The sequence below is a fragment of the Brachyhypopomus gauderio genome, chromosome 2 (genome assembly GCF_052324685.1).
Source record: "Brachyhypopomus gauderio isolate BG-103 chromosome 2, BGAUD_0.2, whole genome shotgun sequence".
Taxonomy (NCBI): Eukaryota; Metazoa; Chordata; class Actinopteri; order Gymnotiformes; family Hypopomidae; genus Brachyhypopomus; species Brachyhypopomus gauderio.
In genome coordinates this window covers 49,079,542-49,104,899 of record NC_135212.1, presented here as the reverse complement: position 1 = coordinate 49,104,899, position 25,358 = coordinate 49,079,542, and the positions used below count along the sequence as shown (strand labels likewise).

General features: G+C 45.9%; 1 protein-coding gene across 1 annotated transcript; it reads right to left on the bottom strand.

Moving 5' to 3' along the window:
- tbc1d16 (TBC1 domain family, member 16) lies at positions 1-24,268 on the bottom strand. Its single transcript, XM_076997254.1, has 12 exons — positions 24,072-24,268; positions 20,695-20,898; positions 16,437-16,851; positions 10,719-10,910; positions 9,744-9,891; positions 9,469-9,633; positions 8,980-9,128; positions 6,507-6,641; positions 6,228-6,414; positions 5,746-5,925; positions 4,297-4,443; positions 1-3,078 (listed from the first exon to the last, which is right to left on the bottom strand). Exons 2-12 carry the CDS (start codon positions 20,867-20,869, stop codon positions 2,818-2,820), a joined length of 2,154 nt encoding a protein of 717 aa, XP_076853369.1. The 5' UTR covers positions 20,870-20,898; positions 24,072-24,268; the 3' UTR covers positions 1-2,817.
- Positions 24,269-25,358: the final 1,090 nt, after the last annotated feature.

The window sequence follows — 25,358 nt, the reverse complement described above, 5'->3', positions numbered from 1 at the left end:
TCCACACACACGCACACACACATGCACAGACACACACACACATAACCAGCAGTTATTTTGCTACATTTGAAATGCTTCCGAGATGTACATCTTCATGGGGTTTAACATGAAGGTATTTAACTGCTATGTGCGACGCAGACCTTACAGTTGAACCACATTAATGAACAATGGAGAATTCAGACAATCCCATCACTGTATTCCACTGCCCTCTGACACACTAACAGCTACAACACCACATAAAACACACCGTTAACCCTTTTCGCTATGCAATTCTGATAATTGCTTTTTTGTGCACAGCATGTGCATTTGTGTAGCAGAGAAATCAAACGATTCACTGCGAGCTCCCCTGTTTTAGCAGATGAAAGCAGTCATATCCTCAATACCAGACATGCAACCACTGGCCTGCTGCTTCTACCCTAGCTTAGGCTCTTAGTGGCCCGTAATGTGATTTGCTTGCTTAAAAAAAACAGCCACTGGCTTGGACACACAGGAGATCAATCAGAAACGACTGCAGCTCCGATCACACATGGTACACAGCAACCCTGAGGACTCTACCAGAACCACTGTAGCCCAGGCTGCTACAGGCTTCTGGACCGGTGCAAACAGCAAGAGGACTGACGAGAGCGTGTGTGCGTAGCTCAGGTGTCGACGTATCTACGTGACGTTTCACCACTCAACAGATGTGCATATTTGGCAGTTTAATGTGAACTTAAACAACTCAGGCTTGCAAAGCAGGCAGGAAGTGTGTGTGTGTGTGTGTGTGTGTGTGTGTGTGTGTGTGTATGCGTACGTGCGTGCGTATGTGCATGCATGTACTTTGAAAGAAATAATTACTCCAGCTTCTAACTACGTGTGTAACACAAATACCATGGAAATGTCAGGTTTGACAATAATTAGTAAATGGATAGGGTTGACCATGCCTCTCTTCCTTGAAAGCAGGCCCCATGGCAAATTAGAAGTGATTATGACAGTGTTTCCAGCTATAAGATAGACCAGGTGACAAAGTTGTCATTCTAGATAGACCTGATGGTTGCGATTAAACATCAGTAAACAGGCAGACACCACGTGAGAGCCATGATAAGAACAGAAACACCTTTCCAAATATGTCTGAGTAATACCCTGTTAAAGAACACACGTGAGGTATTAAATAGATGCTCAGATATTAATAACATGCTAATAAGAAACAAAACCTAACACACAAACAAGCAATACGGATTCAGAGGAACATGGGAAATATAAAGTGACTTATAAGAATGAAAACATGCGCGCGCGCACACACACACACACACACACACACACACACACACACACACACACACACACACACACACACACACACACAAGCCCTTATTGGCCATTTTCCAATTATTTCCCCCAACATGTCAACATCCCTTAGGCCTTTTCTGCTAGCCCGCCCATGCCCCGGTGCTCACTGGGTATTTCAGAAAGCTGTCCAAACGCCTAATGGTTAAGAAAGGGTCCGTAATGCATGTCATTTACGGAGGCTGCATATGGAGAGGACCGGCTTAGCTCCCACAGACTAATGCTACCTTTTAACAGCAATTTGCGGATAGCTGCTCTCCTCCCTGCTCTCAAACGGGCCCCGGGGACCCTTTAAGGCACGGACTATCTTCAGCACGCTGGCTCAGAGACGCCACGGCTCACGCAACCGCATGAAAGTCTCCCGATCTCCCCGTGCCCCTCCCACCCCGCGGCTGTCTCCAGATTCGCTAATTCCAGGCGAGCTCCCACCAGGGCTGGGACGGGAGACGTCTTGCCCCCCCCAGCGCCACGGGAGGGCTTTGTGAGGAGGATTAAGACCTTCTGCCGTAGACGCGGGTTTTAGCAGAGGAAGTTCCGTCTGAGCGTCCCGCCCGTACCCGGCGCAAACGTTGGGGCGCGAGAGCACGACTGCACGAGTATGCCCACCCCGCGTTCACCTTCTGTGTGGGTCCCCTTCAAATTATAGATCTAATGTGATTGGCTAGTAATAACCATAAATATACAGTGCAAAAGAATACATATGTAAAATAAGTATTGCTGTTTTTCCCCTCACACAATGTTAAATGACTACAAAATTTAAACAAATTCAAATGCCTGCATATATTGCTTTGATAACTTACACATTGTCCCTCTCCGTCTCTAGTCTCTGTCTCACTGTATGTCAATATATGGTGAGATCTAGAACAACGATGTAGTGCTGCCAAACTCTAATCTGACTGACGTAGTCTGATTAAACTCAGTTTAAGCCCATTTCTGCAGGAGAACAGGTCTGATCCAGCAGTACAATTAAATAACAAATTCAACTCCAAACAGTTGCTGTCTCTCACCCAAAGCACACTCACTGACGCTAGCACGCAGCCTGAAGATAAAGGGGAAAGGCTATTAGGGGTATTAGAAAGAGTACAAATATATTAGATTCATCAAAAAGAAAAGACAGAAGATTGTAATCCTTGCTTATATGTGCGGACTGTAATGTGTATTATTGATGGCAATCTGTAATCCAAGCCTTCTGTGCCTCCAGATGGGTTGCCAGTCCCTTTCAGAATCCTTTCATCGAATAGATAAACACTTAACACATTGCGATAGTCACACTGTGATTTCCCACTCACCTTTTAGAAGGGAGAAATATGATATGGTAGAAATGTCATATGTGATTTCAGTTTAGGCAGTGTTCCATATCATATTAGACAGAAAATATCTTAACTAACACTTATACTCAGGTCTGTGGCTTGCAGCATTCACCAGTGCATTGGGTGAATGGTGCCTCTGGGACTAGGCCTTGTGGGTAATGTAGTTCTTCCAACGTAGCTGCAGTCAGGATTGTTTGCGGAAGTTAAAGATGTCCCGTGTCTTAGAGACTCGCTTGCCCTCGTTAGTGTGGCCAGGCGAGGGTGGGGGTTGAGGCGTGGCCGTGCCTCCATAGGGGCAGCTCTGGGAGTCTGGGTGCTCTCCGGAACATTCTATGGCAGGGATGTACCGGCTGTCCCACATCCCGGGACCGCACAGCTTGCACAGGTCGTGCAAACTGCAAGGGATCCTGGGAAGCAGGCGAAATTGATAGAGGAGGCTTCGAGCCTAGCGGACAGACGAGAGGACAGTGTGATTACTCGGATGACCCAAAGCTAACGATCTGTACTGTAAAATATACATGATTATTAATGTAAAGTTCAGCCTCCTGCATCACAGTCGTGTGTGTGTGTGTGGCGTGTGTGTGTGTGTGTGTGTGTGTGTGTGTGTGTGTGGCGTGTGTGGCGTGTGTGTGTCGTGTGCGTGTGTGTATGTGCACGTGTGTGTGGCGTGTGTGTGTGTGGCGTGTGTGTGTGTGTGGCGTGTGTGTGTATGTGCACGTGTGTGTGTGTGTGTGCGTGCGTGTGTGTGAGCGTGCGTGCGTGCGTGTGTGTGAGCGTGTGTGCGTGCGTGTGTGTGAGCGTGTGTGCGTGCGTGTGTGTGAGCGTGCATGTGTGTGAGCGTGCGTGTGTGTATGTGCGCGTGTGTGTGTGAGCGTGCGTGTGTGAGCGTGCGTGTGTGAGCGTGCGTGTGCGTGTGTGTGTGTGTGAGCGTGTGTGTGTGTGTGAGCGTGCGTGTGTGTATGTGCGCGTGTGTGTGTGTGTGTGGCGTGTGTGTGTGGCGTGTGTGTGTGTGTGTGTGTGTATGTGCACGTGTGTGTGTGTGGCGTGTGTGTGTGTGGCGTGTGTGTGTGTGGCGTGTGTGTGTATGTGCACGTGTGTGTGTGTGTGTGCGTGCGTGTGTGTGAGCGTGTGTGCGTGCGTGTGTGTGAGCGTGCATGTGTGTGAGCGTGCGTGTGTGTATGTGCGCGTGTGTGTGTGAGCGTGCGTGTGTGAGCGTGCGTGTGTGTGTGAGCGTGCGTGTGCGTGTGTGCGTGTGTGTGTGAGCGTGCGTGTGTGTGTGAGCGTGCGTGTGTGTGAGCGTGCGTGTGTGTGTGAGCGCGTGTGTGTGTGGCGTGTGTGTGTGTGTGTGGCGTGTGTGTGTGTGTGTGGCGTGTGTGTGTGTGGCGTGTGTGTGTGTGGCGTGTGTGTGTGTGGCGTGTGTGTGTGTGTGTGCGTGTGTGTGTGTGTGTGTGGCGTGTGTGTGTGTGGCGTGTGTGTGTGTGTGTGTGCGTGTGTGTGTGTGTGTGCGTGTGTGTGTGTGTGTGTGCGTGTGTGCATGTGTGTGTGTGTGTGTGCGTGTGTGTGTGCGTGTGTGCGCGTGTGTGTGTGCGTGTGTGCATGTGTGTGTGTGTGTGTGTGTGTGTGTGTGTGTGTGTGTGTGTGTGTGTGTGTGTGTGTGTAGTACCTTCCTCAGCACCAGTTCTCCGTTCATGTGCATGGACAGGTTGCTAAAATGCAACAGCATCTGATCTGTTGCGAGCTGTTGCTCTGTGACATCATCACCGTACAGCACGATGATGGCCACACACAGAAATAGGTGGAAGTAATCCGTCTGTCATAAACACACACACACACACACACACACACACACACACACACACACGCGCGCACGCACACACACACACGCGCACACACACACACGCGCGCACACGCACACGCGCGCACACACACACACGTACACACACACACACGTACACACGTACACGTACACACACGCACGCACACACGCACACCCAATCACACAGACGTTCAACAAAAGCCCTGAGCATAAGCGCTAGCATCTATTGTTTAACAGCCCGAGTGCCTAGAACCAGTCAGCAAGAGACAACAGATTTAAAAAACCTGAAGGAACAGTATGTAAATGAGTGAGTGGGGGAGACAAACTGCTCGGTTTCCCAGGGTCACCTCATTATTGCTACGTCAATATATGATAATGCCGTTCTGGATGAGCCTGACAATTAGAATCTAGAATTCTAATTAGAAAGAATTAGAATTAGCGTCATCATTGGTTGTTGTCAAGATGGTTGTTAAAGTATGCGTGATGCACTCCGAGTCCCATGGACTGTGTTTAGAGGGCATCGCTTAAATAATGAAACTGGAGCTTCTATCCTCATGGGTCAGGAGCTACAAGTTTGAGGCAAAACTGATATAACTAAAGCCTATGATTCAAGGATATATAGGACATGTTTAAAGGAATACTGTATATACATATGAAAGAATATTCTAGGATATAAAAGACATTCGAAACGTTAATTCATACGTGAAAAAAGGTCCTTGTTGTTATTGTTGAATTTGCCTGCTGTGTCACAGTGTTCGCTTGGTACCACATGACCCAACTCACTGAAGCACTTGTTTATTCAATAAGAGCAGGGTAGCAAATATTATTGTATTGTATTATTTTCTAAACTTAAAGGAAAATAGAAAAAAATCTGTTTATCCTTAAAGCATTAAAGAGAGAATGGTGCAGCATACACCATCCGCCCTCAAAGCTTAGAAGGCTGCACTTACAGCAAAAAGTGGACATGTATGTTTATTATGATTATTAAGGATGTATATATTTTAACACTTTATAACTTAAATTGGGCAGTTTATTTGTACTACACAGCCCAGCAGAATGGCTAGCGAGCTCTTTCTCTTCAGTCTGGTGTGTGTTCGGCCTAATCCAACTCTACATGTGTGTCTGACCATCAGTCACCAAGTGCCGTGCGTGCACAGATTAATTTCTCCAGTTTGCTGTGCAGGCAATATTTTGACCAATTTTCATTTCTACTAACTGAGCATCCTGCCCTCGTGTGCCATGTAAGCACACACACACACACACACACACACACACACACTCACACACACCCCCTACCTGGTAGTGGGCCCAGCAGGCCTCCCACATACGCAGGGCCTCGGTGTCGGGGAACTCGCGTTTGAAGCACAGCAGCACCCATCGGTGACAGAAGAGTAGCTGCAGGCCGTCCTCGCCCAGACGGGTCAGGTGCTGGTGGAAGCGTGGCAGCATGAGACGGAGGAGCTCCCGCAGATACATCTACACGGAGAGAGAGAGAGAGAGAGAGAGAGAGAGAGAGAGAGAGAGAGAGAGAGAGAGAGAGAGAGGGGAGCAGGAAGAGAGCATCGGGACAAACAAAATGACTAAACAAAATCAACTCTTTATTGCGTACGTCCGTCCTGCTCCAAGGCGAAACGTAAATATTCCTGTGTAAAGGGATCGAGTCCTTCCAAATAAGCCCATGTGAGGGCACATGAGATCAGGCTGCCGGTCCTGGTCCACCCCTCTCCACCACCCTCCTCACTCCCCCGGCTCTGTGGGGCCCGGGTCAGAGGTCTCACCAGCTGGCGCTCCATGTCCTCGTCCCTGGGGGAGCTGATGAAGATGGTGTTCTCCATCAGGCCCACGAAACACCAAAACGTGTCGCTCTCGTCCTGGATCTCGGTCAGCAGTGGCGCCACCAGGTCCGACATGCCCTGGCAGTAGCCCATGTCCGGGTTGAACACGGCGTAGTTCAGCAGGATGCGTCTGGACACAAGGGCAGCACATTTCGTAGCTGAATACTGGCCGGGGAGTGTGAAGGTGGAGATGGGTGGAGAGAGAGCGGGCGAGGCTCTGACCTCATGATCTCCACGTTAGGGTTGTTCTCTCCTCTGAAGAACACGTTGCTTCTGTCGGTGCGCACCACGTCCTTATCCACGGTGAACTGTACCTTCCGCCAAAACTCACTGTGTTGCTCAGGACTCATGGACAACCTGGGAGGAGAGCACAGACGAGATCATCAGAAATGAGGAGGAGAGCACAGACGAGATCATCAGAAATGAAAGCCCCAAACGTTCAGGACTGACATCACCTGCACTTTCCAAAAAGGGCTGAATGGAACACCTTTAACCGATCTCATTTGTGAAAGCTACACGCGGCCACGTGAGTCTCGTTGTGGCAGTACGCCACTGCCGTTCACATCACTCGTGTGTAGGCTGCCATGTAGCCAAAGGCCTCACTTCCTTGCACATGCACCAAGCAGGTGGGATTTAATTAACACTGTTTGTTTTGCATGAAGCAACACCAGACCTGATGCAACTTCACACAACTGTTTCAGAGCCTGTGTTTGTGTGAGCAGTTCCCCAGGCAGCACACCCCCCCCCCTCCCACCGTGCTCTCTCTCTCTCTCCCTCCCTCTCTCTCCTCCGCCCTCTCATTCTTTCTCTTTCTCTCTCTCTCCATCTCTCTCTCTATCTCTCTATTCCTCAGTCTCCAAGGACTTTGGCTGCACAGCTGAACAACATGGAACAATCACACACCAACATTACAGTGAACCTTTCTGAACCCACACGACACGTAACACACCGTACGTAGGTATATTTGTAGTTGTCCGTTCTGAAGAAACATCTACGTTATCAAGGCACTACTGAGGTATTTTAATTGTTGTGGATGCCCTTATTAATTGAAACTAAACACCATGACATCAACATGGTCCCAGAGGGGAAGCCAGTGGAATGAAGACTGCAGACGTCAGCTAGATTCCAGGAAGAGGCTAACATTGCAGGACATCAAACTGAACATGGACAACTTCAAACACTTCACATTGTAGCTGCAGTGCTTCCTTGGTGTGTTCACAACAGTCTTTGAGAACGTTAGCTAGCTACAAAGTCACCATGACGCTGTGTGTCATTTTGTCATCCAACTGCAAGAAAAAGCCAAAGACGTGCTCACAGTCAAACAAACGAAACGTCTCCCGTGACGGCCACTTCACTGCGAACTTCAGTGTTGTGTTCGAGTGTTTTATGTTTTTTTATGAACACACAGTGCACTCAGGTTACAAGTTCGTCAGGATTGTCAGGTTGGGAACAACATGATCTAATCAATAAGACAAACGTTGAACTGACTTCATTCACATGGCGATGATACAAAAACACTCAACAACTATAGCAAATGTGATCACAAACATATACATGCACACCTCATATCTTTGAAGATGTCTATAGTCACAAACACCCAAGCAAAACGGCAACTAAGCCTCATTAAACAAAGCCAACACACACACCGAGTCTGTAATGCCCGTTGTATCGATGGGCAGACGATGCCTTAATCAGTTATGACATGCTCAATTCTGTAGGGACCCATTAATTCACACCGTGTGCGATGCTGCACATGTGTTTATTGATTGGTAGTGGCTTGGATCATGCTGTCTCTGCTAGGTGGGTCCACTGAGACTCACCACGGGTGTTAAGACAGCCTGTGAAAGGATTCGGTAATGCACGTCTTTAACACGCGTCGTAATGATCAAAGTGCTGTCAGACGACCGTGAAGCCGGCGATGATGGAACGCTCTGCCTACGGTACTTCACAAATTAACAATAGCACGAGGAAACGCGAATGCATAAATTCACCCGGAAACGTTCGTATATCTGAAAGGGAATCTGAGGGACTTGTGTGCGGGGTCCGTCGCGCCAGCAGACACACACTAGCTTTGCTTCAACTGATTTTCCCAATTGTGAGATTTGACAAACGCACACTGAAGACAATATAGAGCAAATGCTGTCAGACGCTCTTTAAAGCTTTAAAGTTTGTACTCATTCATTCAATGCTTAAGCCTAAAGAACATCCTCTTAATCGATGACGTGTGTTTTAGGCCGTACGACTGCCCTTAAGGGCTGGTTGCCTCCCCTTTGATGCGGAGATCAATTCTGTCTTGAGGTCACCTCACTTTACTTCAACAACACAACTATACAAATATACACAGACTGACTATACTGTAATCTAGAAAACAGGGGTGAGTTTCCCGAAATGTTCGTAGCGCTAAGTACTTCTTAACCTCATACGTTTCATACGAGGTTACGAAGTACTTAGCGCTACGAACGTTTCAGGAAACCCACCCCAGAGCTGTAAAGGTTCAGGTTTAGAAAAGCAAAGTGATGGTTTTAGATTACCAAAATCAGTTTATTTTATTTCAGAATTCTCAACAGAACTATCCATCTTTTTCAGAATCCACGTCAGAGGAAGGTGGGGGGGTTGGTTGTTCTCTTGCTTTGGTGGTCTCAGAGCCACAGGGGGCTGATCCTGAGTCAGTTCTGGACATGCTGGGGTCACTCACCTCCTCTGCTGGATCTCCTGGTACTCGCTGCGTTTCTGAAGTCTCCAGGCCTCGCGTTCCTCCGAGGAGGTGTCGTAGCTGTAATAGTGCAGCAGGAAGGGCCACACCTCCCCTCGGATGGACGGGTCGATGCCTCCGAAAAAGATCGCCTGCGACAACCAGGAGGTGGCGTTACGATGACGCCAATGCTGATTATTTAGTTTCCTGAGTAACTAGGTCAGCTGAAGGCACGATCTGCATGTTGGTGGATCTCCAGGACTGGTGTTGTGAACATCTGGCCCAGACCACAGACTGTGGCCAGACACAGAAGTACTGGTGATTTGAATCGGTCCGACATCAGAAGCAAATCGTCTATTTCGACAGCATTGCAGTCAGCACGTCCGTTTACAGGTCAGCTGGCATTTTCATCCACACGAACTTGAAAATCAAAGTAACCCACCGCCACCACCAACCCCCACCGCTCCCCTTGAGTGAAAGTGCAGCCCTCACCTTCCTGAGCTTGTACTCCTCCTCCACCTGTCCGCTGTGGTTCAGGTGACGGAGCCAGGAGCTGACCTCCAGCCTGCGGTACAGACGTTCCTCCGGGTGCGTCTCCGTGGAGGGCAGCGTCGGCCGTCGGATAGAAAACTGCATGCATGACTTCTCGTCGGCCACCTGGGTGAGGACCTGCGCCGTCAGATGTCTGGACCGCAAGGGCAGGGGCCACGCCCCCCCCCCCCAGGGGCCGCCCCCCAACCCCCCCACCCCACGGCATTCTCGCTCACCTGGTCTTTCAGCTGCGTCTCTCTGCAACACTTCCACTGCTGGAAGACCTCGGCTAGCTTGTCCAGGCCGGCGTGGTGGAAGTGTAGGATCTTGTACTGACTCTCCCTGCTGGCGATGACCAGCTGACCGCTGGTGCATGCCTCGTCACTGCAGGACAAGCAGGACAAGCGGGACATCCTCAGAAGAAGACCAGCAGTTAGCAGCTCACCTACAACAGGCTGTAAATTATGCAGCAAAAGCTGCAACCAAAATTAGCTTTAGGACATGATAGTTTTAGGGCGCCATTTACTATGGTGCCCTTAACATAATTGGGGGGGGGGGGGGGGTGCATTCTACCGTCATTCCTCATAAAGGACTAATCACATAGCTGTCACACCAAACAAACAGGCTCTATGTAATTATGCATCATGAAAGCATAATAGTGAATCTACCTTTTATAGTATAAATCTAACAGTGTACATTGTAGGCAGCTTTGAGCCAAATTTGCTATAGAAATCAATAGACTTGCGGGATTGTGTCTTGCACGCCCAGCATTGTGTCCTGTAACTGTTGGCCCGGCGGAGCTGCGATACCCTGTAGAGTTATCACGTCAGCTGACTGAAGTAACAGCAGGTGTCACCAGTGGACCAAGGTGACACTTAGCACACTTAGTAAATATTTTGTTGTCGTAAGTGTGAAGCCACAGGGAGTCACATGTAAAAACACATCAGTTGTGACAATGTGGCAATCATGGGTGACGGTCCCTAACTTCCTCAGGGGGCTTCACAGAAGCTGCAGAGCTAATTTCACGCGATTATCTCAGACCGAGTCCCATATCATAGCCTCAACATTTAATTAACAGCACCTGCTGTGAATACATTAGATAAGCTCTCCTGGCAAATGTACAAAATGGCTGTGAGCGTACAGCAGTTGACTTCAGCGATATCGGCGACACAGTTAAGTTGTGTTGTGTTTGCGTTGCTACAGCTTCATACCTGAAGAACAGGCGTAAGGACCTCATATGACCCAGGTCCACTCTGAACACCCCACACAGCTGCTCTAGAGCCAGAACCTTCTGCTGCTCCTCCCATCGGGCACCCTGTGATTGGCTGCTTTCAGAGGGGGCGTGGCTGTCCAAGCTGGAGGCAGAGCTTGCAGAATGGGTCATGGACTCGTCGCCCATATCCCTGGAAATGGACCAAGAATTTATGCGCTCACCAAGAATTAACGAGAACTAAACAGAGACGCGAGACATTTGCAGTACATCATAGTACATCACAAATCCTGAAATAACTGACAACCTCAGTTCATGTTGTAGTGCATATTAACTTGTAAAGATTAATCTGTTCCACAGCTGGGTTTGCAGCGCAGTGCGAAGCTTGGGGCTGGTGTGTGTGTGTGTGTGTGTGTGTGTGTGTGAGTGTGTGAGAGTGTGTGTGTGTGTGTGAGTGTGTGTGTGAGTGTGTGTGTGTGAGTGAGTGTGTGTGTGTGTGTGTGTGTGTGAGTGTGTGTGTGTGAGTGTGTGTGTGAGTGTGTGTGTGAGTGTGTGTGTGTGTGTGTGTGTGTGTGTGTGTGTGTGTGTGTGTGTGTGTGTGAGTGTGTGTGTGTGATTGGAGGGGACAGGGTATGGGAGGAATGTGGGGAAGTTACTGTGCTGGAAGGAGCAAAGCAGAGACACAAATCAGCCAGTTTCCCCTCATCTCCATCCCTCTCTCACTACCCACACACACACACACACACACACACACACCCACCAACACCCAATCACACACCCACACACCCTCCACACACACACACACACACACACACACACACACACACACACTCACACACACACACACACACACACCCACACACACACACACACACACCCACACACACACCCCTCCACACACACACATACACACACCCCTCCATACACACACACACCCCTCCACACACACACACACCCCTTCACACACACACACGCACATGTACGCGCACGTACACACACACACAAACACACACACACACACACCACCTCACTCGGGTCTCTCCCTCTCAGTCTGCTTGTTTTTCCCAGAGCCGTAACCTGATCTCCGGGACCTCTCACTGGCTCTAACCGAGCATGTCTAACAGGCCAACTGCACCTCCAGACACGACCCTGTCACACCAGCCCACTGGCAGGCGTGCCGCTAATGGCTGTTGCGGTATTTGAGAGGACAGCGCGCGTGTAAAAGCACACCAGCGCTGCGCACAGAGCCATATGGCCCGGCAGAGCCGAGCGAGAGCGTACGGTACCACGGCAGACCTGTAGTCCCATACACACAACATCACACGGGTTAGCAAAGGCAGAGAGGCGGTTCCTTAACCAATCAAAATGTTCAACAGGGGGGAGGTCTAAGACTCGTAAGACATTATATATTTTACCATTTTGTTTTCACTATATGGTTTAAAAGTTACTCTCATGTTCTGATTGCATTGTTGACATCATGAACTGATGTCCACAGCTATGTTCTTGCTCTCTGCTGTAATGAAGCCTCTCTCTTAGGGACCATGTTCATACTGTACACATCTAAATATGAAGAGCCTCCAGGGAATTACCAGTACATACAGTCACACTTGTTACATGCATGAGCTAGTTCACACATTACAGAGACATCATACCATGCACAAAAACATGCGAGCTGAGAATACTCCATGTATTACATGTATTATGTAGTATGTTTCTCATTTCTATGATCAGTCTCCATTTTCACAAAAAAAAATCCCCCCTCTCATACACTGTACATGCTGCACATGTGCACACACACTCACACACACACACACACATAAAAATACAAGCACACACGCATATGCGCGCATGCACACACGCGCACACACAATAAGTGGTTCCAATTGATGTGTGTCTGTGCTCCAGCCGCACTAATGCCATCAGTGGAGCTGCGTCCAGAGAGCAGAGAGTTCGTCTGGCTGGAACACTCCTCATTTCTTTAATCCACAGAGCGGACACAGAGCCCAGGGATACAGACAGGGGAACACGGAGACAAATCAAAGGGCAGAGACACAGACTCCAACAATACAATTATTCACAGAGAGAGAGAGAGAGGAGAAGAAGAGGGGGAAACAGTGAAAACAAGAAGGAAAATTGAAAAGCTTAAGGGAGGGACAGAGAATGAAACAAAAAGAGAAAATGTCAAAAACAGAGGCCCTGAGAGACTTGTTTCATCCAAAGTTATACCTAAGATCATTTAATCAGAGCTTCAGACAGGCACGCACATCCCCGCTCTGTCCTCAGGGAAGTCTCGCTAGATTCATTTCCTGTTATAACGCCAGAGGGAGGTGAGCAGCGGGGAAGGAAATCTTCAAAGAAAAACAAGGTGGCCAGAATGCAACCGTAGACGGGCCAAAGAGGAGCATGTGCTGGCGTCTCCTGCTTCTGCTCCAACAGCCCCCAACAGATGCCTGTCCCTGCCAAGGCATCCATCTGCTAAACAGTGAAGCTCTGTGGAGTGTGTGCGCCCCTCAGGAATGTGATCTTCTCCTCTGTGGCTCCCCCATGTGGCGACTCAGGAGCATTACAAGACCAAAACAACTAACGGAACCAAGGGGGCTCCAGTACTTTCTTTCCCTTTATGTTTAACAAAAATAATATAAAAAGGTATTTAATTATTTGCTTAAAATAGATATCTTAACACATAAGCTGCAAATCACTTAAACCAAAATAATAGCCTCTTTTTTCCCCACAACATCTAAGCTGGATCAGAATCTGAACCTTGACCACTGAACTCATGCTACGAACTGGCTTCCCAAACACAGATTAAGCCCAGTTAAGCCCAGTTTGAGACTAAAGATTGTCTAAGGGAAATCCCTGATCCATTAAACAAATGACATGCTTGCCACAGAACCAGTCAACTCTTGTTTGATGGAAGCAGCCTGGGGAAATCCCAGCCTCCACAGCTGCTCACGCCGAGAGCTGCTGGTGACACCCAGGACGGGCTCCCCGTCTGGCCCACGCACCCTGGGGAACGTCCTCGTTCTGTGGGCGCAAACAGGAAGGTGTCTCTCCTCCAGGTGTGCGGTGGGAGGCAAAACGCCGGTGCCAATATTCGTAAAAATGAGAGGCATGGTAGGAAAGGGCTCCCCCACGGCCCTCTGGGTAGCAGGGATGGCTCGCCTGCTAGTGTCACTAGATCCAAGAGCTCTTCTAGACACAATAATCACCTCACTGAGGTTCAGTGTGGCAAGACCATGAAGACGTTTGAATGTCATTAAGAGCATCTTAAAATCTAATCTGATTTTTCTGGAGTTTTGAAAACATCCCCTAATATGGTAAGGCTGCGGTCACTGTTGAAAATATCACCTGAGGTTTTGACAAAGACAGGGACTTTAGAGGCAAGCTAGTGCAACATTTTTCAATTTGCTTTGTCAGTAACATGGAATTCTGTCTTTTTCTTTATTTAGCAGCAGAACATTGTGACGCATGCAGAATTTGAGGTAGTCAAAAAAAAGAAGCAAAAAAAAAAAGACTTTTGACGCCGTAGACATTAAAGGACCTGGGAAGTGAAGGGACAATTTGAAAATCAGTCTACAGTTGCTGAGAACAGAGGAGTAAAGAGGAGCGCAAAGGCCTGATACCAGATTTGCAGTATCACTTTACAAATAAATCCCCATTTGAAATGCTTGACTGACAATGCCCAGAATGTCCCTTAAGAAAAAACCCAAGAGAGCTAGCAGCACTGAGAAGTGAAAACACTTGTAATTGCTGACATGATGTCACTTGCATGGAAGATTTATGAGCAGTATGTAATCATTTGCAATTCTGTCCTGACAGGAAAGTTTTTTACTACTAAAAACAGGCAAAATCATATTTGTGATTTAGGGGCAGGTGCTTCAGTGTTTGTGGTAAAGGGGACTTTCAGGTTCCCTTTATGAATGTCAGTGAGGCCTTACTGGCAATTTTCACTTGTTAAACTATTTCTGTTGTTTGTTACAAATGTCAGTGACAGTGAAATGACAGTAAGCTTACCATGCCTCCAGTTTTTGTTCAGAGTTTCTTCAGAGTTTCTTCACAGATCTTGGCTTTGGCAGGACCACATTCTTAATACATCCGTTAAGTTTTAGGGTAAAATGTTCACATACAAGAGTTCAACTCCATGTTTGCCTACACTGCATGTTAAACTACATGTTCAAGTGCCAGTCGGTGAGAAGCAGTACAAGCAGAGGTCTGTGAAAGTCACCACCAAATCAGGAGAAAAGTGGAGCTTGCTAATGATTTTCTCATCACTGGAAATCACCAATACCAAAAAGAAAGACAACTGATCTGATCTGAGATCAGATCTGGACACTGCTGTGGTTTGTGCCTCAAGTGGGTTTGCTTATCAGAATACAAGAACAGAGCAAGAAACCCAGTCAATTGAGGTCCTCACTTATCTACAGCACCATCTAGTGGACATCGACATCCATTTTTTTAATGTACATCGATAATGTAACTTAATGCAATACTTAGATAGACTTAGGTATACAAAACTATCCACCTAAAAAATTAGACCTTGGGCTACATCACTGTATTAACCCGAAATGTTCAAATTCTGCTTTTCTGGTTCGGCTTGTCCTTGTAATCACGTAAGTCAGTTTGGCTAGATAAATAAGGCTAAGAGCTACCGGTCCACTGGGTTAACTGCTGAACAACAGGAGGTGGATGCATTAGTGAACACAAGCCAGAATGCAAACTGACTGCAAGCGTAGCTTGACTGCACCTCCAGAGGTGAGATCAATTGAACCGTTTGCCGTTAAATAGACTTGTCGGTCATTCAATGATAAATAAACCCACCATAAAATCTCTTTTTGAAGAAAACAAAGATTAGTCTCAGACTGCACAATCCAAGGTTCAATTAAAACTGTGTTTTCATATAAAACTCAACAAGAAACTGCACTGAACCGACCGAGTAAACATATTTTCACTTGGTGTAACATGCTGCCATTTTGCAGACAACAAAAATACATAACCACAGAGGTGTCCTGTGAAATGCCTGAAATCCTGTGAAATGCCTGAAGAAGCTCCGATATACGAGACAGGATCCTGCTAAGAAACATAAGCCATGCTAAGCCCCCATGAATGATGGATAAGCTCTGAGCAGCTACTGTTACTGCGTGCACTACTGACCTGGGCCACTCCAGCACAAAGCCCCAAACGTTCCACCAAGCCACGGAAGGTGGAGCTTCACCAGCAGGTTTACAGTCTTTCACTTTTGACAGATGTGCAATTCTTAAAAAGAGGTTCTTCATAAAGGGTTCAGGTGGATGTGGTCAGTGTGAGCCCCACTGCTCCGTGTGTGGTATCTGTAGCTTTACTGTCTCATTCTACATTGTGCATTGTCGCTTCATGTAAGCGTCCAGTTTACTGAGGCAAATGTCTTGTATATGTATGAGAAAGGTTTCTGTTATTCTGTTGTTTTCCTTTCTAAAAATGTAGAAGCTTAGCGTGAAGGATATAGAGTGGCTTCCAACGACAAAACTAATCCTTAATGATGACATAACTGAAGAGATTACACCAGTATCTCAGGGTCACACACCACCTTAAATAGGCCCAGATGTAACAGCCTTTAGCTCAAACTGCTGCCACACGACACCACATTAAATTATCAATTCCTGGACGATGACAAACACCACGACCTGTGACCCGACCACGCCCGTACAGAACCCCGCCGGGCCTCCGCACCGCAGCCTCTCACCTGCTCTCGTTGTCCAAGAAGACGGAGCTGCCGCTCTCACCCAGGGCCTCGCTGACGGGCGACAGGCAGAAGGGCGAAGAGAAGGTGTCCGAGTCGGAGCCCAGCGTGCTGTCCCGGCTCACCTCGTCGGCCGACAGCTCGCCCGAGCCCTCGTCTCCCTCGTCGTGCTGCGGTGGGGGCGGCTGAAGCGCCTGCTCCGGCCCTTCCTCGTCCTCGTCTTCCTCGGGAGCGGGCGGGGGGCGCGTGGCGGGCAGGCGGTTATGTCTGCGGGCGTGGCGGCGAACGGGCGAGCTCTCGGGCGTGATGTAGCGCAGAGCCTCCTCGTCCTGACGCTGGATGCGAGAGTTGGGCACCCAGGTGAGGATGAGTGTGGAGCCCAAGGTCTCGTCCTTCTCCAGGTGGACGCACAAGTAACCTGCACAAGGTCAGAGGAACATGTGTCTGGCTATCTGCTTCAGTGAGAAATATGACGGAGAAGGGTTAGAAGGAGACGTTCAGATTCAAAGCAACATGGCATGGAAGGACGTATTTCATGGATTCAGGTGCAGAAGTTTATAGGAACTAAAGGGATCATGTTACAGAGCATACAGGAGTGATGATACACCAACCCAGAGAAGAAGACGCATACGGCCATCATATAGTGCTATGCATAAACAGAGAGAATGCACCAGGCGCACGTACACACACACACACACACACACACACACACACACACACACACACACACACACACACACACACACACACTTACTGTGTTACTGTGAAAGATTCCAATATTTATAGAAGCATATTGGGATGGTTCCACACAGAGCCGTAAACACTTGGCTAATTACATCCACAGGGCTACAGTTCACATTACTCACCTGCTGTGGGCTTTAGCAATACACAGTGAAGTGTAAAAATATTAGCCAGTTATATGCTTGTTACTGTTTTGTCTCTGTATGATTTGAAGTTTTGATTTGCGAGTATACACCAGAGCCGGAGTGGCTAATCGGGAGATTCGGGAGGATTCCCGATGGGCCGGCTCATGTCAGTCTCTAGTTTGGGCCGATTGGGAGGGAAAAATAATTTTGGGCCGGATTTGGGCATGAAACTCCCGGGCTGAAAAAGTGTCCCACTCCGGCCCTGGTAGACACTAGTGATGTCTGGCCATCTGCTTCAGTCAAACATATGTGAAGTGTTTTCATCCAGTAAACCTACACGTTCCCAGGATTTTACTCAAGCTTGATGGATTTTCTAATTAGTGCAATCCAGGTAAAATTAGTGGAATCAACACAATCCAGGAAGCCTGAGCAAAATCCTGGTGAGGACTTTCACTGTCTGAACCTGGAATGTCCAACTCTGCTTAGCTTTGACCACCAAACATATTCATTCAGATAAACACAAAAGACTTTGTGACTTAGAAAGGAATATTTGTGATTTGCTTGTTTTATTGTCATTAAATCACATGATGAGTATAATTCATCAACTGGAGATGAGGAGACCCTTTGTAGTATACATCATTTGGCCAGGACAGTGCCTTACACAATCACTACCATCTTGAGTTAGACCACGGAAATATTTTTTGACCATTATGTTATAGACATACTGACCCCATTTCTTTTTCTCTCCATCTATCCGACACTAAATGGGAAGTTCTTCTTTAAACACATATAGGATGATTTCCAAACACCACAGAACATTTTGTCAGAACATTTTTTTTCTCAAATTATTGTTCTACAAATTAAATTATGAACAGTTTAATTTATGACTAAGTATGACATACATTTCCTCATAACAATGTTTTAATACACAACATAAATTAATAAGCAGACCTACTTTTCTTGGTGATAGTGAATGCCTGGTGCGAGCTGGCTAATTCCCTTATTCTTGATTCATGGTTTTGGGCTGGTGGTAGCAGGATAAACAGCTCCATATAGTTTTAGTTTGTTTAATTGGTTTAAACAAAAAACAGAACCTGTGTTACTACAACTTAGTTTTGGTCTCACTCGCTAACAGCAACACGAGTTGTGGTGTTGTGGATTGTGGAAATGCTCTGAACAGCTCAGTGCTCATTAACCCACATGTCCCTTAGAGTCTTGTGTAAATTATGGCTATGAACAATACAGATATTTGAGTATGGAAAAGGTGCAGATATCAGCACAGCAGTGACACAGTAGTGCCGGGAGACCTGGGGGCTGTTGCACAAAGCACAATTTCACAGTGTAGCCAGATAAATTCAGCCCAAAGTCAGGAGTTGAGTGACCGTCCAACTGGAAATTGGAAAATCCTAGACTTTGAGCTTAACATATCTGGCTAAACTGAGCAATCCTGCTTTGTGGAATACCACCAGGTATGTATTCCACATAAACCAGGTCTAGCTGGTGTAGCACCTTCTACCGACTTGGGTTTGGCAAAGAACAGAGCTACAATCTTTGCAGGTAGCTTAGTTTTTAGCTACCATTATGAAGATATTTGCTAACTGGTTCTGTCCAGTGGTTCTGAGTCTTATTTATCTTGGTACAGCACATGAATACATTTGTATATTTAAGCATTTTAAACCAATTAAAACTAGATGCTTTAGCCTCTTGTAAAGCATAATAAGGAGGGGGCGAGGAAAGTGTGTGTGGGGGGGTTGGTTGTGCAGAAGGAACCCAATTACAACACCCAATGTTTATAGGGAGGATCCAGAACCATTACCCAGTGAACAAACTCTGTACATGTTTTATTTAGATTTTGTAATAACCATTTGTACGAGAGGAAAAGTACAGAAAACTGCACAAATGTTCACTTGGCTCTTCGGTGGGCTACAGTAGAACAGAATACACAGAGTTAGGAAGCAGTTCCTACATAATAACCTCTAGTATGATGAATGAAGATAGTTCAGCCCAGGATAGAACAATGTCTAGGTACTATTTAGGTTTTAGGTTGTGAAACGTAGGACTCATAATGTCATTGATAGCTAGCTAGGTTGAACATCAATAAAGGTAAGAGAAGACAAAAGCTGAATGGAGACAGTCTGAGATGATATTATGTAAATGATCAGATCAAATCAAATCAAAGTTTATTTGTATAGCGCTTTTCACAACACATGTTGTCACAAAGCGCTTTACAGGATTTAAAAGGTTAACAATACTATGGGTCCAGAACCCTAATGAGCAAGCCAAAGGCGACAGTGGCGATCTCCATATATAACATATAATGACAGTGGGGTACCTACGCCTATATAGCATAATGTATAGATTTCTTTGGGATACTGATGTGTTAGTTTCTAGAGAAAAGAATGAACAAGAACAAAAGAACAAGAATCTCTGGTTTATATTGTACTGCTGAGAGCAGGTAGCCACAGCTATAGTTTTCGCAGGTCATTTTAGGTGCGTCATGACTCATGATTTGATGATAATCAGAGCCACAGCTGTGATGATAAACTAAAGGAGGAATACTGACTAAGTATTCCTAAGTAATAAGAAATCAGGGATTTCCCTCTGGAATCAGTAAAGAAAGAAAGAAAGAAAGAAACTATCTATCTATCCATCCAAGTACATCCATACCTTAACAATGACCGAGAGGAAAGCATTTTTGATCATTTTGACTGCTCAAAATAATTGCTATAGCTATGATTTTTTTTTCATTCATTTGTTTCTCGTGGTTTCTCTAAGTGGCCGTGCCCTGCCAAAGCCACTTGTAGACACTCTCGATTTGCCTTGACATTGCGTTTAGATGTGAAAAAAAGGGGAACTTCCCCTTTAAGACAGACACTCCTCAATGTACACTAGTTCCAGAGAAACTAGAGCCTGGCCTCATATCTAGGCAGGATTCTACACACAAAGCATAAGGAAAGTACCTTACAGGGATACCAAAGTTCTGTGTTGGTGCAGAATACCTCTACATTTCAGATTAGTTTCAGGTTTCCAGCTTTTAGTTGTAGTACTCAGCCTTGTACAGATTACCCACTCAGTAGCCAATATGTATTGGACATAAACAGGATATGTACTGGATGCAAGGTTTTCAAACTTTATTTTAATGGGCAAATGGCAGTTGCAGTTAAATAAGAATTAGGGCTTAAGACTGCTCTCCAAGAAAACTAAAAATGTTGTTTCAGTTTTATAAGAAAAAATGATTTGGTTTTGCTTAATTGCAATATGTGGTCCAATGACATTTTATTTTTGCTTATGCCATTTGGCCACAGTTGTTTTAGCTGACCAGTAGCTCCACAGCAGGTGTGTGTGTGTGTGTGTGTGTGTGTGTGTGTGTGCACGCGCTCAGTTTCTGGCAATACCTGGATGATGCTCAGGTAGACCAGGGAGGGGCTCGGCTGGGTGAACACACACATTGTTCTTGGAGAAGATGATCTCCCCGTCCAACACGGCCCGCGACCCCGCCGACCCTGCATTTAAGGTCAAGAGGTCAGAGGCTTTGGAGGAGGCACGTCGCAGGAGTCGACCGAATGACATCTCCAACACCTGGGTACTGCGCCCATCCTCTGAGAGAGAGAGAGAGAGAGAGAGAGAGAGAGAGAGAGAGAGAGAGAGAGAGAATAAACATAGATACAACACCTGGGTACTGCGCCCATCCTCTGAGAGAGAGAGAGAGAGAGAGAGAGAGAGAGAGAGAGAGAGAGAGAGAGAGAGAGAGAATAAACATAGATACAAAGGCAGCAGAAGAAATAGTGAAAAGTGTAAGAAATCACCCAGACTGACACAAAAACACAAAAAAGGGACGGCGTCATAAAATGGGAGAACATGCTTCCTGCTTGAGCAGACACACCTGCTTGTTTAATATGAGGAATTTCACTGACTACAATTCATTGGTTTTATATACAGATTGGAACATTGCATAAAACAAATCGCATCAGCAATGTAATACAAACTGCCAGCAGTTGGCTCAGTCACGACTGACGACTTCCAAGACTTCCCTGCATCTCTGCTTTGAAGGACACTGCAAATTAAAGTCAGTGCATGTCAGCAAGGTGTCTGCAAGTGCAATATTCCCACAGCTCAGGGCATGGTTTCCTGAAACCCGCATGCATTACAAAAACAAGATGGGAAATGACTACATGTGCACTACAGGGGACATCTAAAAAATACGAATAAAGAATTTCATAGAGTAAAGAATTTAATCACATCTGGAGAATATAATGCAAGTAGAAAATTCTTCACTTAAGAGTCAGAGTCTGTGTGCCACGTCTACATCCTGAATCAACATGAGGGTTATCTGTGACTCACGTGGTGTCACACCTTAAACAAACACATATGTGCAAGCACACACACACACACACACACACACACACACACACACACACGCACGCACACGACCACTTTGCAAGGACATCACAAAAGGGTTTTGGGAGACATTTTAAACTTTTGATACATATTCTTTATGATTCTTATCATAAATGTGTCCAAACTGTTCAACCAAAAGCAACATATGGTCTGATGACAATATTTTCTTCTTCCTTTTCTCCACCCCCAATTAGCAGCGTTTCTAACTGGTCTTAGATGCACAAAAAAACCTCCATACAGGGTGAAGGATATTACACAACGCTGAATGTATTCTCCTACATGCAAGTCACTTCTCCTTATTGTGGTTTTGTTGCACTGAAGCAGTTCATCACCATGCAGGCCCTTGTTTGAACCATCCCTTTTGTTTAAGCTCTATGTGTGGAATGCATTCTTTACCTCAGGTCTGTTTATCTCCATTGATTAGCTCCTGCATGACTTTTCCTGCACTGACACACATATATTTTGATCCACACTAACTGTTTTGAATGAAAAAGAGCAAAAATGGTCTTAGGAAGTCAACATATAACCTTTCAATAATATTGTATATTTCTATTTTACTTCAGACATTAAGATTAATTGATTAATGCAGTTCTCACAATAGAAATGGTCACTATTTCAGAGTTGAAACAGCAGGGTTTTTGCAGTGTAATATTTCTTTTGACACTTTATTATAATGTCCACTGACCGATGATGTATAATGTGTGTCAACAAAGTTGGATGACCTCTACTGTGATGGTGACCCAATTCAATTATTAGAAAACACATTTATCGGCTATGTGTGTGTTTGCTGTCAACACAAAATCTTGTGTGTATGCCATGTTAGAAAATTTTTCCAAAAAAAGAGTCAATAGGACAACTTCCATCAGTATGTTAGAGAGGAAAGAAGACCAAACATGTCCCTGTCAGCAGTGAGGACATATACCAGGTGACCCCATAGACAACTGAGGTTATTAGGTTTGGCAAGCTGCTTGATTCAGCCAACACTGACAACATCTAAATCAGTCTCACTGTTGTTCCAATAAGCCTCAGAGGCCCAGAACAGATCCATGAAGCTCCACAGATGCACAGACGATAAATGGAATCATAATGAGCCTGTGACTGTTTAGCCAGTTTAATAGAAACACACATGTTGCACCTACACTCACAGAACTCTTTACTAGGTTCACCTACAGAAGGACCCATTTGCTGTCTATAGTCTTTAATTCGAAGACTCCAGACCCAAACCCAGTGGTGAGTTTCTGACCACAGATCCACTACTGAATGAATATTATTTGAGTAGCAGGCCATCGTCAACACAGCATAAACACCGACATGGCATGGACGTTAGGTGGGCGCAAGCTTATCTGACACCGTAGTGTTGCTGAAGTTTTTACAAGTGTTAGTGCCAGGATGAAAGTGGTCTGTGACTCAATCACATCCAGCATGTGGTTAGAAAACCACCGATGAAACGCTAGAGGACAACCAACACAAATTCTGTATAGCCACAAGCATTTCTAAATACATTTTGAAAAAATGTCCATAGCAAACAACAAGTTTGTCATAATGAATATAAAAAAGTCAGGTGAAAAGTAATATAGTATTTTGAAAAATAAAGCATTTAGAAAATATAATTTAATACAAGGGTTATGGTGATAGTTTCTACAAGAAATATCTGACAAAGCAAACTAAATCAAGGTATTTCTTCGGTGAAAGCTTCAGTGGTGAAACAACTGTCCTTGATCTTGTATACTGTCAGCACCTCTGAGACCAGAGTCACGTTGCCAGATTTGTCTACATAGCAGAGCTCGGTAATATCTTATCAGACATGCACATACTTGGACAGCACATATAGAAAACGGGGTGAAACTCTTCAACGACAGTGTGTTGTGTGGAGCAGAATCATGCACTCTGCGTTTAGTTCAAGTCTTAATAGAATCTGGGACATCTGCATGACCGGGATGATAAAAGTGAAAGGACTTTTAATGGCACTTAAAAGTAGCCATTATGTGAATAAGGCGAAAGTGCGCCGCTAGGTAGCCAAGTGCATCACTCGTGACAGAAACACTAGTGGTGTACTGGCGCAATATCGGCCACTACACACGCAGGCCTGTCGCTGCTCTGTGGTTCTGACCCGACTTTTACGCACATTTCAGCGCACAAACCTTTCGCCCCGTTTAGGCGTCTGACACTATTGTCAACGCGTTTCAAAACGGTTATGCAAACGCAATAGTGGCACTAAAGAGAAAGAGCTTACCCGGACGGTGATCGGGCCCTGGGTTTATTATAATGAACCATCATCATCATCATCGCTCACCTCCGTATGGGACGCAGCCTACAGTTTCACATACGCCTTCAAATGGTCACAACATCAAAACGTCCCACCGTGCAGTCTTACCTTCAATCCCTCGGGGAATTACAATACGTGATGCTCATCCATCTCAACGCACGTTGTCCTCAGTAAAACGACGTGGTGAGACACCGTGACAAATGCGTGTTTATCCGTGTGACTTGACCAGCACGCCGCTACTACCGTGAAACCCGAACCGCTCAGTTCCGCTCAGTTCCGCTGCTTCCGGGATGACAGTCCGCTTCCTTCGTAAACCTACAGGCTATAATGCTTTTACTAAATACATTAAAACAGCTATACACATGTCACATATGAAAAAAACGTTAGATGTAGAACGATACGATAAACGTAGAAACACGTTTGATTTTTTTTTTTCTCTCTCAAATTTAATGATGACATTTTTAAAGGTCACGTCTTCTAGATGTGGGTGGGTAAACACGGCAACATCAGGACCGTGATACGGCAGCATCACATCCATCACTAACCTGGGGGAGAGATGAAGAACTGACTAATCACATGCGCTGCCCCAAAACGCAGTGAATTCTCCCTAACCCACTTACAGTTTGGTGAACGTCTCTATAATAATGTAAGACGACAGAATCGAAGCACCGTCAGCAATAAAGCAAAGTTTCGATTAGCTGGTGACGTAAAGTTGTCCTATTTCTCAGTTCTGCGATGTTTTAATAATACATTGAATTTTACACACACTCTCTCTCTCTCTCTCTCATATATATATATATATATATATATATATATATATATATATATATATATATATATATATATATATATATATATATATATATATATATATAAATAAATAAATATTGAATTATATCAGATTGAGATCTGGTGAATGTGGAGGCCATTCGAGTACAGTGAACTCATTGTCGTGTTCAAGAAACCAGTCTGAGATTATTGCACTTTATGGCATGGTGTGTTATCCTGCTGGAAGTAGCCATCAGAAGATGGGTACACTGTGGTCATAAAGGGATGGACATGGTCAGCAACAACACTCAGGTAGGCTGTGGCATTGACACAATGCTCAATTGGTACTAATGGGCCCAAAGTGTGCCAGGAAAACATCCCCCACAACATTGCACCACCACCACCAGCCTGAACCGTTGATCCAAATTCTGACACTACCATCCGAATGTCGCAGCAGAAATGGAGACTCATCAGACCAGGCAACGTTTTTCCAATTTTCTATCTTCTAATTTTGGTGAGCCTGTGTGAATTGTAGCTTCAGTCTCCGGTTCTTAGCTGACAGGAGTGACACCCGGTGTGGTCTTCTGCTGCTGTAGCCCATCCACCTCAAGGTTCCACGTGTTGTGT